Source organism: Pezoporus occidentalis, unplaced genomic scaffold (assembly GCF_034315485.1).
Source record: "Pezoporus occidentalis ecotype Australia unplaced genomic scaffold, CSIRO_AGI_Poc_V1 ctg578, whole genome shotgun sequence".
Taxonomy (NCBI): Eukaryota; Metazoa; Chordata; class Aves; order Psittaciformes; family Psittacidae; genus Pezoporus; species Pezoporus occidentalis.
This window is the reverse complement of record NW_026915919.1, coordinates 11822-27761: the sequence shown is the minus strand read 5'-3', so window position 1 is coordinate 27761 and position 15940 is coordinate 11822. Positions and strand designations below refer to the sequence as shown.

The 15940-nt window shown below is 37.3% G+C and overlaps 1 protein-coding gene and 1 long non-coding RNA gene across 5 annotated transcripts in view; one reads left to right on the top strand and one right to left on the bottom strand.

Moving 5' to 3' along the window:
* SYNM (synemin) overlaps positions 1-9629 on the top strand; it is a 25064-nt gene extending 15435 nt beyond the window's left edge. For 2 of the 4 annotated variants that reach the window (XM_062638621.1, XM_062638622.1), the window contains 3 exons: positions 818-891; positions 1330-1366; positions 2245-9629. In XM_062638621.1, the coding sequence (XP_062494605.1) occupies positions 871-891; positions 1330-1366; positions 2245-5990 (3804 nt within the window). In that variant the 5' untranslated portion in view covers positions 818-870 and the 3' untranslated portion in view covers positions 5991-9629. The remainder of the gene's footprint in view (positions 1-817; positions 892-1329; positions 1367-2244) is intronic. The other 2 variants (XM_062638619.1, XM_062638620.1) reach the window with 1 other exon arrangement.
* The window catches only part of LOC134174061 (uncharacterized), a 24811-nt gene extending 8871 nt beyond the window's left edge, over positions 1-15940 (bottom strand). The window contains exons 1-3 of the long non-coding RNA XR_009968483.1: positions 15816-15940; positions 12971-13033; positions 11302-11384 (exon numbers count right to left, since the gene is read on the bottom strand). This is a non-coding gene — a long non-coding RNA (uncharacterized LOC134174061). The remainder of the gene's footprint in view (positions 1-11301; positions 11385-12970; positions 13034-15815) is intronic.

The window sequence follows — 15940 nt, the reverse complement described above, 5'->3', positions numbered from 1 at the left end:
ACCACAGTAGTCCTGTGGAACTGGACTACAGAAGTTATTATGGAGTCATTGCAAAAAGGATGAATGGAAGGCTGAGGAACAGAGGGAAAACCAAGCAGTCACAAGGGATTTTCCTAGTCCTTTGTTGTAAAACAGGTTTCTAATTTCTGATTGAACAGGAACTAAGAATAGTTACTTTAATACTGTAAATTGTTTCCTCTTGCACTAGCCAGCGTTTGACAGTAGAAGTAATACTTTCCTTCGGTTTTCATTTGAAAAGGATAAACGTACAAATCCTGGATGTAACAGTCCCCTCATATATGACCCTGCACAGACACCTTTGGTACTGTATTACCAGCAGGAATATTGCTGACTATTTACTTGCAAATATTCTTTTCAATTTTGTCTTCTCTTTATAAACCATCTCCATGTGTTTCTCTGAGAAAGCTTTACTGAATATCTGTCAGTTTTCTCCTAACTCTTTTATATGATCATCATTCTGGAAAAATTTGTTAGCCTGTATGATTCCATAGTGGAAATCAGTGGATCTTTCCATGTCAGGAAGCAGTTTGTTGGCTTATGTGGAAGATTTGATCTAAAACTGTATTGTGGCTGCTGCTGCCAGATCATTGCAGTGTCTCATGAACTGGACTCTGCAAACTGCGAGTCTGGAAGATGCTGAGGATTTCTCATTCTCAGCAGCAAAACATGGGGTGTGAAAAAACACTCAGGATCTGACCCAACTGCAGGATAATTGTTTCAGTTTCTAAGACTTTGAAATGTTAAATGTGATTATTCTTCCCAACATTTTAATGGAATGCTTTTTTGTGTTTTGCAGAGCTTTGTTAGAAGGGGAGAGCAACCAGTGGATTATTACATGGAGAGAGCAGTATGGAGGAAAATTGCCTCAAGGTAAACATTGAATGTTATAAAATGGATGTTGAATTAAATATAACTGCTAACTATTGTGTTAGAGTATTCCTGAAGAATACTTTTTATGAGTGCATTGCAAAATGAATATTGGTTTTGAGTTTTAATATTTTAAATCAGCGTAGTGCTATTCTGTAATGAGAATTCATAAAACTGTGACTCAAGTGGAGGAGGAAAGTAGGGAGTGGTGTTTAATAGCTCTAATAGTGCAAGAGGTTTTTGATACCCATAGTTCTTAAGAGTGCTTTGAAGTATAAAGCAAGAGGTATCTAACAAAACATGTAGTTAAAACCACAGAGCTCGTCATCACGAGGCACATGAGGGTTAAAAAGTGTAGGTGGGTTTAAAGAGAAATTTTAGCAGAGTAATGAAAGAAAAATCCAAGACTTACTAAACATAAAGATACCATTTCTGTCTTAGGAGCTGCAAATCTCTGGAGGCTGTGAGAGTATACCAGGGAAGTATCGCTATCTACTTGCCCTGTCCTTACACACTTCCCTATGTATCTACTTCTGGTTACTGTACACAGGATACTAGATCAGATGGACCTTCGATCTGACTGCTGTGGCCACTGTTATTAGTAACAGAATTAGTCTCCATAATACTCCTGAGTTTATCAATGTGTGATGTTAAAATCACTGGGCTATCATAGATAGTAGTCCCATAAGAGATGTGAAGGCTGTGCCTGTAGTAGTGAATTAAACAGACTAGGGCCTAGGCTGAAATGCTCACATAGAATTGCTCATGCTGTTAAATTGTTAGCACTGTCCCTGGCAGTTTTGATCTGCAAACAGAGCTCAGGCACTTTTGGTGGTACCAGTGTAGGACACACTACTAAAAATCAGAGGAGATGTGGCTGGCTTCTTAGGATTTGGAGATTTGAGTTGTGTGGTACTGGTTGGTCTTGGAGTCCATCAGTTATTCCTGGTGCATGTTATTGAATTGTATAGATTGGTGTAATTCATTGTATCTCGTGGCTATCAAGGGTTGTAGTTGCGTTTTCATTTTCTAGTACATGGTGGCAGATATGCTGTTAATTCTCAATAGGAACTTCAGGCCACTTTGACTAATGAAACAAAAAAACAAGCCTAGGATATTAGCATAATTTATTTGTGATTTATTATATCTACAGACATGAATGTGACCTCTTTTAATAAGAAAGAAAAACCAAATGATGGGAAAATAAAGACTGAGATCACAGTGCAATAGATATTTAAATGCATGTTTTCTTTCAAAAATGTAGCATAAAATTTCTCAGTTCATGCCCTCTGTTCTGTATTATTTCAGATACAAGCCATTATTTTAATGTTTGGTTACTTATGCTCTTTTTTTCAGATATTATAAACACTTCATATAACTACACTGATATTTACTCTACTTATCAAGAAAATAACAGAAATAAAGCTTCACCAGCTCTCAGGATCACTGATACAAGACGCAGGATGCCAGTGACAAATACCAGCAGTTCTGCACATTATTCAGCTCGGTCAACACAGGCTGGATCGCAGACTACAGCTAGTGGAAGAGGTTTTGGAAGAGATGTACTTGGTTCAGTATATCGCCCTTCAACAACTGTTAGAAAGGATGAAAGGATTTTAACAGACCACAGAGAATTAAGAACATTTACTCCAGCTTACAGTAGCTGGAAAACCACTGAAATGCAGCATAAGACAATTCCTGACAGAAAGAAAACGGAAGTTACAACTTCATCCACAGTATCTTTTTCAAAATCAGCACATGCTGAAAGATCAGACAAGGACCACAAGCCTGACACAAAGCCCGGGACTACTGAAAATATAAGAACAAAACCAAGCTTCACTAGATTCCCAATGTATGAGCTGGATACCAATTATAAACCATCTAAGTATGAAGAAACCATAACTGAAACTTGGACCACACGAAAAGAAAACAGAGGAAGCAGCAAACCAACTGAAGATAAATCTCTGCTGAAAGAAAAAGATAAGCCAGAGAAACAAACAAAGGAGGAGGAAAGGAAAACAGATGAGAAATCCTTTAAAGAAGAAAGAAGTGTTGATTTTGGAAGGAAAATGGAGGAGAAAACATATATCCGTGAGGAAGTCATTAACCAGAAGTTAACGGGGAGTGATATTTCTAATGCAAGAACTTTGAAAAGCGAATCAATCAAAAAGGATATAAATGCAGCTTCGGAATCGAGAAGCAAAGGAGTCATTGAGATACCTATCACTATTGAAAAACCAGCTCCCGACAAAGAATCTCCCAGTAATAAAGATATAAGGTTAAAAGGTGTTAAAACTTCCATAGGAAGAGAAAATGATGAGCATGTAACTAAGCCTGCTGAAATTCACCAAGTGAGGATTTCAGAAGCAGAATCCAGTTTGAAAGATGAAGAGCAAATGAGTGACAGAAGTCACAAAATGGGATCTTTGTCAACTGAAAATATAGCAGAGAATATTGTTGCTGACATTCTTAGAAGTTTTACACATTCTTCTAGTTCACAAGTATCTACAGACACAAAAGTGACCTATTTTAATAAGAAAGAAGAACCAGATGATGGAAAAATCAAGACTGAGATCACAGTGCAATCTCAAATTCAAGAAAACATAGATATTTCTGGTGAAGCTGATGCGGGAGGTCTATCATACCAGGATGTTAGAAAAGTGGTTCGAGAGGGTGTTGAGGGAACTCCTTCCAAAGAGGAGATAGAAGATATAGTACATCACGGCCTGAAAGGCAACGAGGACAGGAAGAATGTCTCTGTTAACGTTGAGATTGTAGAGGAGCCACTAGATTATGCCACTGATGAAAGGGCTGATTTTTCCACACCTTTTGAAGTAGAGGAAGTGGAAGATACATTCCCTGAGAGAGAGAGGCGTTACGGTGAGGAGGAGCAAAGCGTAACGTTCACATATGAAGATGTTAAAAAGAAGAAACCACGCCATGAGAGTTTCACTCATGTGGAAGAAGTAACTGAGGAAGATGACTCACCTACTGAACAAAAATATTTTGTGTCTGTTCCTGATGATCATCCCATTATTAATGAAAAAGACGATGACTCAGTATATGGGCAAATACATATAGAAGAAGAATCAACTATTAAGTATTCTTGGCAAGATGAATTTTTACAAGGCACGCAAAGTAAGAGAGATGGTGTAAGCTCTCCAGAAGAAACATATCAGGTGGTAGGGGAGGAAGCAAGTGCCCATATTTTAAAAGAGCATCCTGAAGCTGAAACTTCCCATGTAGAATCCATGGTTATTGAAAAAGAAATTAAAATTCCCCATGAATTTCAGACTTCAATAAAAGGGCTTTTATCAAAGGAAACAAAGGACCCTAAACTGCAGTTGAAGGAAGCTTTGGAGCAGTTAGAGGGCAGTCTCCCAGACAGTGTGAAAGAGGAGCTATCTGCATTAACAAAACAAAGTCAAGCTGACTCCAGTAGCTTAGAGGTAGATATCAAAAAAGTTGATCAAAAGGAGGATGCTGGTGTGGTGACTATTGTTGCTGAAGTCAATCTATCACAGACCCTTAATACTGATGAATTCGATGCAGCTCAGCTTGATGAAGTAATTGCAAGTGAGAAGGAGAAGGCAACACTGCATTCCCTGAGAAAAGAGAGTTCGGAGAGAGTTGTTGATGGTGTAAGCAATATAGAAGTAGGTGGTGACAAATGTACTCCTTTGGCTGATCAAGAAATCTACAACTCCTCCACAGTGAGGAGAACTGGTAGCACAGGGTATCATACCACTGAAAAAGTTATTTATGACGGTTCAGTTTTTGAAGCTTCAGATTTTGGAGAAGTCTCTCACTCACCACAAGCTACTGATGAGACCAACACCATAAGGCATATTAGGATTAGTCCAGCAGAAGTTCAGAGATTCGAGCAGATTGTGCATGAAGGGTCTGGTGCTGAAACAGTGGAGATCAGTGCTTCAGAAGATGTTGTTCAGAGAGAAGGATCATCAGAGTTCAGCCGATCTGTGAGACATTTTAAGCTGGGTCCTAAAGAAATCCAAACCACAGAAGAAGTCATTTATTCAGGCCCTATTTCTACTACAGAAGAAATAATTTATACAGGCCCTATTTCTACAGCTGCAGAAGAGATTGATTCTGGAAATCTTTCCCAGTTTTCAAGAGACTTCAACAGGTCCACAAGACACGTCACAGTAGGATCAAGGCAAGTAACTGAAGAAGTATCTTTTGAAGGACCTGTTTCAGACTCTCTGGAGCTCAACAGCTCAGGTAACATTTCTCAGACAGAAGGGTCTGTGGACTCCAGCAAATCAATAATGCACTTCAGATTAGGTCCAAAAGAGAGTCAAACTGAGCAAGTTATCTTTGAAGGACCAATCTCTGGTAAAGTGGAGGTCAGTGACACTAGAGGCTTCTCACAGACAGAAAGTTCAGTCAGACATATTCAGTTGGGTCCCCAAGAGTTTATGACAGCTGAAGAAATCATCTACCATGGGCCTGTCTCTGAGCACACAGAAATCAGTGAACTGGAAGACCAGACTCTTTCAGGAGGCTCAGTAAAGCATTATAGAGTAGGTCAAGTGGGAGTTAAAACCACTGAACGAATCATCTATCAAGACTCCCTTTCTGAAACTCCACAGCTCATTTACCAAGAAGGACATATTTCAGAGAATGAAGGAAGCTCAGATACCAGTAGATCTTACAGGCATGTTAAAATAACTCCTGTAGAAAGTCACACTGAGGAAATAATCTTCGCAAGACCTACTTCTGAAACAGCGGAAGACCTTTCACAAACAGAAGAGTCATCTGAGAGCAGTAGGCCTGTAAAGCATATTAAAGTAGGATCCAAGGAAACATCTTATACTTTTCAAATGGATGTTTCCAATATGGGTGGAATATCTATCATAAAAAGTGGAGAACAGCAAGGAACAATGCTCGTATCCAATAACCAAGATCCTTCTGTTAGTCAGTCACAGATGGCAGAGAATGAAAAGAATGAGTTTGATAAAACTGTGCAATTGCAAAGAATGGTAGACCAAAGGTCAGTTATTTCTGATGAAAAGAAAGTCGCTCTTCTCTATCTGGACCATGAGGAGGAAGATGATGATAATGATGGACAGTGGTTCTGAAAGGACTCTTTAATGAAATCTAGTTGGTAACTTGTTTATACATTTTTTATTATCCGTTTTCTTCTAAAAAGAGAAAGAAAGGGATAGAGAGACACTCAAACTATTCAGATAATTGACAGTGGACTGAAATACTGAATCTAAGCCTCTACCTATTCAGCACACTTTTGGGGAAAAATCATGTTATTAGTATGTTTTCCTCAGAGATCCGTGTTCAATAATTTCAGATGTTTCCACCCATAGAAACAGGAATTTGCTACTAGGGAATTCAAAGGATTATATTTTGTGTTTGTTTTTATAGGATGTCAACTAATAAGTGTGTACTTGAATAGGTTTTTTAAACTTAAAAAAAAACAAATACTGTATTGTACTTGGTTACTAAAATATTCAGCAATTCTATTTAAATCTCAAGCTACTAACCACAGCTATAACAGAAAGTAAGACTAACGAGCTGGTAGGTAGCTGACTTTCAGTTCTGTTTCTGTCTATTTACATGCGATACCTAATGAAAGCATTTTAAGATTACCTAATGTAAGCATTATTACAGCTATAAAAACTAAATAGGATTCTGTAGGATCAAACTCAGCATAGCAAGAGCTGACAAAATATATTTGTGTAAAAAGAATGCAGTGAAAAAGACAGAATATTGAAGCAAGGATTCCTCACAGTATTCCTTGTGAGAAATAGTGATTTTTATGGTTAGAAAGTAGTACATTTTAGTATCATTAAAAGGAAAGAAATGATAAAAATAGGCTGGATAGTATATCCACTGAAGTAACTTCAGTGGCTATGACATGAATAACATCAACTTATTTTACAGTACATGGGTTACCTTGATACTAGGTATTGCTAAAGGTAAGCATGAAGTCAAGCATTACATAATGCCTAATTTCTTCACACAGTGAAATTAGCTGATACGTGTTCTGTTCTTGTAAAAAGAACCTGAAAAGTTGTAAAAATGGCATTGATGACACTTAGGATCATGGTGTGTGGAGGCCTTCCCACACAATCCTTTCTTTGTTTACAAATGAGAAGATGCCCTTTTCAATTGCTAGCCATGCAAATCCAACCTGAGATTGGAGTTTCCCTTTTTTCCTTCTTTTTTTTTTTCTTTTTTTTCTGGTGGCAACATTTGCTTCAGAGCAAAGTTTCTACTTAAATAATTTGAAAATAAGCTAATTTCATGTGGATTGCACATTGGTTAAATGAAGGACATAGTTTAACTTTATAATTCAGTGACTTCAAAGTCCAGATCAGAAACCAACACCACTAACTGTACTACACTGTGCAGTGCTAGCAGAAGCAAAAAATAGCAGCCAAAATATTTTTGTTACTGGGGTAAGAAGATACCATACTGGACACAGAGGAGAAACAGGATCCACAAATGAGAAGCTGCTATTTTTACGTGTACACACACACGCACATTCACTTGCTCACCCTCTCACACCTTCTCTGCAGAGCAGAAGCACACCTGTATCCGGATGGCTGTGTTGTGCCAGGCTGGTGGTTGCTGACTCAGATTAGGGTTTTTTTCCTGTGGTTACGTAGGAATAGTTTTGTGTGTGCTGTATTAGAATCCAGTTATACTATCTTACTCTGCCATGTCTAGTCATTTTTCAGATTCCTTACTATTAACAGAAGCTAGGTTTTTCAAAACTGACTGCTGCTTTATAATATGAATGTAAATGCAAAGCTGAAGAGAAGCTCCATGCTGACTGACATATGCTGTTTCAGACATGGGACAGTTTAATTGTTGTGTGCCTTCGTTACTAAGTTTGAAACGGTATAAAACTATTAATGTGCCAAAGATTAACTCTTAAGGCTTCTCTGTGCTGCAAACTTTTGTCTGTTTTCCTTCTTTTGTTTGTGTGAGTACCAGTGTACTCAGGATTGGATGTTTTTCGATCATGTCATATGAAATCATTTGTTGAAATTGGAAACATAACTAAGAGATGGAAAATGAACAGGAAACGGAGTTGTGTAGAAGCACTACAGGCATGTATGCTGAGCTCAGTGATGCTTTTCAATGTGGAATGGATACTGTTTATTCAAAATTATTCATATGTGCTCAAAAAAATGTTGTGCTTCCATTTATAAATAGGGTTTTATTCATTGTAATATTTCTAGTATCATCCTATACTTCTGTTTCCTTAGCTGACCCTATGATTTTAAAGATGGTCACATCTATTTTAATAATTGTGTATAAGTCAGAATTTTCCAGCTAGATGCCTAACTGGAAGCAATCAGATTCTGTGCTTCAAGTATTAAATAATTGTGTAAAGGGTGAAGGAAGGTCTGTAATAAGCAAGAGTTAAAAATCAGTATTAGTTTTCTTGAAGTTTTATTCTTAGCTGAAATTTATTCTTCCTCTTTAAAACAGATAGAAGAATATCTGCAGAAACTGTATTTTGTAACCATCAAGAAGCTACTTAAAAGGTCAAACCTTGTTATTGATACCTTGTGGTATCTTTGACTGACATGCTCCATAGGAATAACTGTACCAAACCTCTTCTGTTTATTTTCACCTGCTCAGAAGATTACAATGTCAGGTGAAGGAATAAACCAGTAAGGAACAAGTGAATCACAGAAGGTAGATGGACTTACAATTGAAGGAGGAGGGAAAAAAAAACCAAAATAAATCAGTATTGTTTCTAGTGAGGCCACAACATCTCTCTAAAAATTCCTTTACACATCAGTATCAGAGGTAGTATGTTATACCAAGTTATATTTTGAATGTCTGGAGGGGAAAAATTGTTCTGTGTACTTTAGTTCTATTTAAGATCAGGTTTTTTATTAACTGTTGGAAAGTTATTGTACAGGAAATGTGCATTAGCATGACATTTAAAGATATGCACAGTTCCATTGCATGAATACTTTCAGGCTGTGAAGACAAAGATATCCCTTGCAAAAAGGGCTTAAGTTTTAAAAATGTTTGTGTAAGCAGCCCATTAACCTGAAATGTTTTGACATAATGATAGCTTTTGGATAATGTTACCTTCAGGCAACAAAGCGTAGTTAGGTGGACAGTTGTATCCTTCAGGCCTGATGGTTGCATTTGCAGAAGCAGGGCTGTAGGTACATGCATGACTAGTAAGAGTAAACATGACTTACTTGTCTGATATACTAACTCACCTTGTACAATGACTTTCTGCATCAGTATTATAACCTGTGGCTGATATACCCTCGGTCAGCATGCACTTCTGAAGCTTTGTCATGTAAGTTGTGCTTTTCATTAAATACAAATAAGAACTTTACTGCTCAGTTTGGATTAAACAAAATGCTTTAAAAATATAATTAGTAATTTGAAAATATAAATATCAACTATATATTTATATGCCAATATAGATCAGAAGTGGGGCACTGTTTTCCAAATGTGTAAACCACTGGTCTAGAAAGCAAATATTAGCATAGAATATAAAGAAAGATGTGTGAAAGAGAGAATTCTGGATTGACTGATGTTTGTGAATAGCAGGTGTTTAAAAAGACGGTAAGAATGTTGAAACTGGTTTGTTGATGTCAGCTGTGTGAAACTTTGCAGGCAGCTTGTGTTTTGGTCATTTGCAATGAACCTGCATTTTTGTGGTGGTATAAGCTTTGTGATTTTACACTTTTTCACTCTTGAGTATTAAACAATCAAAATCAGTGCAGATGTTTCTCTTTCTTCCTGTCTAATGTTTTTAAGGCTGCATTGACAAAGAGAAAGCACTTCATGTCTGTAAGTATCTTGCTCTAAGGGCTCTCAGACTGATGAGTTAATTTTGGTTCAAAGAATGAATGCAATTTTTCATTCTGACAAAGACTTACCTCTTTCACTTTGATAATAGAAATGATGGCAAAATATAGCTTAATCATTATTGCAACTACATACAACATGGGTGGACAAGTAGTGGTTCAACAGCAGGTAGTGGGAGAGGCTTAGTATAAAACAACACAGAAGGTGAACTCCTGGAGTTGCCAGCATCAGTCATCCTCGGATCCTGAGATTTGACCAAGGTAAGTCTTTACTTTTACCATTTTTTAGCAAAGCTTTTCATGCATGTTTAGACATTTAATGGAAAAGGTTATATTTTTAAAAAATGGTACCTGTCTCTATTGGGAAGTTTATTTTTCCTTTTAATCACATAGTTTATCTGCAATGAAGAATCAGTCATATGAAGACTTTAACACAGTTTTCTCTTGATCAAAGAAATGGGTCATAATCAGTTTTTTTGTGTGTGTGAAAGAGTGAGGCTTTCTGAAGAGATCATCTATTTTTAATACACTAAGGAAAAACAGTTCATTTCTCGCAGAATAGGGAAAAACACTATCTGAAGCTACTAAATCACAGCATATTCTGAGGATGGTTAAATGATCAGTGAAATAGTTTCCACTGAAACTGGCCTCTGTCAGAAAAATATGTTTTCAGCCTTCATCTACTAAGTGGAGTAGTATTGCTGCTTAATCTATCTGTGGTGAAGATCTGATTTCTCTGAAACTTGAAGCGTGTCTCTGAATAGTAAGGAATGGGACTTGCAGTGGGTTGGTGTTTAATATACCGTTGAAGATTTTTTCCCTCAGTTTCCTGGATTTGACACACTTGTCAGTTGTGATAACATTTTAATGAAAATATGGGGGACTCTCAATGTTAAATTCTAGAAAGAAGTGCTTAAAAATAAATGGGGGGAAAAGGGTATTTAGTCATACTACAGGTTTTTCAAAGGTAAATTTTTTTTTCTTGATGTGTCCCTGCAACCAAATGTGAGCAAAGTAGGCAAAAATGTGCCCAATAAACAAGAATAAGCTTTTCCTAAGCTAGGAAAACCTCTGGTTTTTGAAATATGTTATCTCCATCTATTAGGTTATTACAAACCACTAGTATTGCTTTTGGGTTTAATTTCCAAATCGCGATGTGAAGTTGGTGTGGCAGAAATTTACAGCTGGCATCAAGCCTATTTTGTTCACCTACAGACCCCTTTTCAAGTAAGAAAGTTAAGGGCATACTGGCTAGAATTTGCTTTGGGTTTTTTAAACCTCATGGGAAAAGCAATATATTTTAATGAAAATGCTTCTGACAGGCTAAGATTTCTACTGTGATTCATTCTACAGTAAAACATTTACCTTGAATAGATTAGAAAACTAAAATCTAGATGTATACAAGAACTTAAGTTTATTTGTAGTCCACAAGCAGATATGGCTGCCTGGATTTTAACTTTATTTTACTTTTGGTACTGAATTTCACTGAGTTTTCTTTTTTTACTTAAGGAAATTAAACAACAGTGACTAATATCCTGAAAAGACAATATAAGGAATATGCTTGTGAAACAGATATCTTTACCTGTCAAAAGAAGACTCATGGTGGGTTGATGATTCAGTGTGTTGGTCTATGTTGATCTTTGTTTTCCGAGCTTTTTTGTGGCCCTGAAAAACAGGCAGGGAGATACAGGTTATGGTTTATTTTCAGGTCAATGTTCTTTGCCATTCTAATTTAGTGTTGTAGAAAGTGTATACCTGCAAGATAGCCAGTTATTTCATACAACTCTATAAAAAGGCAAACTCTCTTTGTACTTGGAAACTTGGTTATTTTTCTCCATAATTTTTGTTTCTTTCATTTATTGCATCATCCTGTAAAAACCATGAGATACTCTGACCACATCTGACACTATTTGCTTTTATTACTTAAGCAAAGGAGTTACTGATTTTCCTCCTGTGAGTTAGAAATAAAAGTGAAAGAGAACATATTCTTACTTTTCACTTGGTGCTTTGATTAATCAAGAGGGGTGACAGTGGCACATAATCAAATCTCTTCAGGCAATGGCTGTTAAATTGGTGACACATCTGACATTTAGAAGAGGAAAAAGTCTGAAGAGTTAGCAGTCTGAACTGCTGCCCTGGGAGCATTCCAACAGTTTGACTCATCTGTCTTTTCCATCAGGCGTTTGTGTGACTCTTGTACCTAAATATCTCTGAGAAGTGCAAAGGAACTTAGATTCTAACAAGATGCAAAAAGATGCTAAGCCAAGAAGAGTTCTAATTAAAAACTCACTCTGAATGTCAGCAGTTCCTTGAATTGCTATCAATCCTTTTTTTTATTGTGGGTGCCAAATGAGAGTTGTAAGTAAAGGAAGTACAATGCTTAATTCAATGATACAAATTTCTTAGACTCTCACTGGAGTAAACTGATAAGGAGAACCCAGATACATCTATTTTTCACAAGTATATACAGATGTACTGAAAAAATAGTATCACTCTGAATAATAGTCCTGTGACAGTCAAACTAAATAATAATATGGTTAATTTCATTAAATCCCTCTGCTTTCATAAAGACATTGCCTCTAGCAATGAGCTGTGCACTGAGGCAGAAATGTGAATAAGATAATGTATTTGCTATCACATTACTGGGAAGTGTATTTATTGTAGATGGCTTTGACTATACAGTGGTGAACACTTACATAAACATTGGTTGTTACTTAGCTATCATTGCTAGTGCAGCCCAGGTTCTGTTCAGCAAGAGGTTTTAGTGAGAGCTTGGCCAAAGGTGTGTGTATTTTTTTGAGGCCAAGGAAATTGCTCTTGCACCAGAGCTCTAGAAATTAGCATTAGGGTTTTATAAAGAAATCGCTGATGAGACTGCTAATATTTATTCTCCCTTGCTTGATGCTTTCCTGTTGAATGCTATTGTACCCACAGAAAAAGATAATGTGGTTCTATTTAAGCAGAGCCTGCCTCAACCAAATTTTCAGCAAATACCACAAGAAATTTTATTAACTAGTTTTATGGTTGGTTTTAAATGCAATACTCTAAAGTTTTAGTCTTTACTTTTGCAGTTAGACACGAATGTACAAGTTTTCAGAGATGCACTTCTCAAATGCCAGTGATGCTTCATACAAAGGTAGGTCTTGTTCCTGTAGTGGGAGGAAATCTGAATGCTTTCAAGCCCACTAGCTCTAAACATCAAGATTTAATTTCAACACTCAGTATATTAAAAACAAATAATTTGCAAGTACCTTCATGAACTCTGAGAGGCAGATGCAGAGATGGACATTCATATCTGATAACTGGCACTACAACTGAAAAAAAGATGTTTTTTCATCATTAGGTCTGTGCATGGTATAATGTACACGTAAGGATCCTGCGGTGATTTGGAGACGGGCAGAGAGAAAGTAGGAAGAGGATAAGGCTGGTAATCTATCCCTTCCTTGTGTTGAGGGTAAATAACATACGGCATTAGTGGGTATTTTAAAAATGTATTACGGGTATTAAATCAACTTTATGAGGCCTCTGTAGAAATCCCTATAATTTTATATACACTATTAGACAATTAATATTACTGGGAGGAAAACAGAAAAACTGGGGGGGGGAGGGGGAGGGAGGAGAAGGCTTTGACACATTTTTGTATCTCTCTCCAAATTAAGCCCTGTGGAACCATTCTAATTTTTCAGTGCAGGCAGGGTCTTTGAGCTGAGCATTGATTAAAGCTGCTTACTGCAAAAGCACTATAGTCCCAACTTCTAATTGCTTTTTATACTGAAGAGCCAGACTGTTTGGCACACTCAGGCCTGCATCTGGAAAAACTTCTATTGAAATGGTTTCCAGACAGCTATGCTGGAAACTACAGCTGCCGTTAGAATGCAGAATGGACAGTTAAAACAGTCCACAAAAACAGCCTATGCTAACAGACTACCGGCTTTGCTTTTTGAATCCTGAATTGGCCAACTTTTGTTGGCTTGAATTCAGCTTTGCAAGTTTCATCTTTTCATTAAATTTTGCTACTCAGCATCAGATTAGTTGTTAAAAAGGAACAGTCTGCACATTTTTTTCTCATTGAAAAAAAAATCTTTCTCTAGAATTTGGTCAAGTTTAATAAACATCTTCCTATTAGACCAGTAACAGCACACTTCTGGGTAGAGTAATAGGAATTTCCTGCAGAAGGAAAAGAGCAGCTTCTGGGCAATGTAATGTGGAAAAAAAAATCATTACTGTAGTGTTGTGTATTCTTAAGTGAGCCATAATACCTCTTAGACCGCTGTAGATGCTTTTGAAATAAAGTAAAAGATTGCACTTTCATAAAATCCAACAAGCTACTTTCATTTTGTATAGGAAATGTTTCTAAGAGTGGTTGTTACTTTCAGTACTGAACTTGCCAAAGAGGAGAGGACAATCAAAAACGCTAATTTCTTAGCTTTTTTTTTAAGAAAGACAATAAAAATAGAAAACATTGTGTTAATTCTTTAAAAGAAATGTAACACAGCCCATTTTTTTATTTAATAATTAACTGTACATCTTATTTTACACCATGGTTCAATTAAGACTAAATAGCAATAGGTTAAACTGGTGTTATAAAACCTAAATTGGAAATCTGCTGTTTATGGGACACCAAATATGGTTTTGCTTACTTGTAGCTGAAAATAGTTTAACCTCCTTTGAAGCACAGAAATTCACTTGAAGTGTACAGTAAAACTAGGGAAAAACAAAAAGTAAAACTTGCACTAGCATTCCTAAGTGGAGCTAGTTCTGTGTCAGAACAAAACCCTAGTGTTCTTAATAAACATATTAGTCTTCCCTTCTCTGGAAATGTACAGAGTTTCCAGAATTACTAAAATCATTCCACTGAGTTGCTAAATTATAGTAAAATTGTTTCATGTAAACCAGTTGCTGGCAGGCCATTTTATATATTGAATGATCCCCCTCTTATTCTGGCAGAATACCTTTCAGTTTAGTGGAGTTGAGGGCAGAAGCAACAGCATGTTTCTAAGCAATGATTTGAATGTGGTATGATTTGCAAAGAATGGCTGATAGTTGCACCCTGATCCCCCATCATTAAAGTAAATAGTAAGTGGAACATTTACTTCATGCAAGGCACCATCAAACCCATAGCAATGTAACCTGCTGCCTCCCTTCTGGGACTTGTTTTCAGTGAATAGTATGGAAAATATTATTTTTGGAAAGCAAGCAGTGATGACTCCTGCTCTTTTGTCTTGAAACAGAGCAATTATTTTGTGGTATCATAAATAAAACACTTCCTGCCGGCAAAAGCAGAGGGGGGGAACCTCCCATTGTCAGTGCCTGTGAGCCACCAGCCAGATTCCCAAGAGTATAGGAGGGCTCTGGCAGACGGGCTCTGTCACTTGAAATTATTGCCCCCAGTTACCTGCCAACAATTAGTGTTGTTTCAAGGACAACAGAAGGGGACATGTGCAACTTCTTCACCTTCTACAGTTCAAACATGAGTGTCAGTGTTGTCTTAGAGTGAAATAGGTATTGGTTAAATTCCTATTGCAACTGCATAGCTGGCTGTGAGCTCTGGATCTGAGCGGGTGAACAGCCTTCTGTGCTGCTCTCGCAGGAACCTGGTGTCTCTTAGTCTTGTTACATTAATGTTTTGATGCTTGCTTGTTGCCCCAATGCCATGATTCTAGCAGGGGAAAGCAGGGAAGTTAGCAGAGATCATGATAAATCCAGTGTTCCTTAAGGAGAAGAGTACTTGCCTCCTACAAAAGCAAAGTTTTCAGGAGTGCTGACAGGGTAAGAATCAAGATAGCTACAGATTAATACTACATAGCAGAGCTGAAAAGCGTAACTTTTTCCATGAGCTATGGAGTGCAGATGCCAGCATCAGATTCTCCAGCAGAATCAGTCAGCAGCAACTACAAATATGGGATATATCTTCACTGCTTGCTTTCGCACTTCCCTAGTTCTGTGGATGATTTGGATGAGCCAAGTTCCTGTTGCCGAGATGAAGAACCCTGGTTCATTGCAAAGAGTCAGCCAGAATAAGATCTGCCAGGGTATAAATTGCCTATCTGAAAGGCAACTTTATAACACTGCCAACTCTTCAGCGAACGGTTGTACCTGCTTAGGTTTCATGTGTGTTGTATTTGAGTGCCCTTTTACACGCTTTGTCACTTCCAGGCGCCCCTCTGTCTTGGTTACTTCTGGGCTAAGATCCCTGTATGTGGTCATTCTAATTCCTGGCC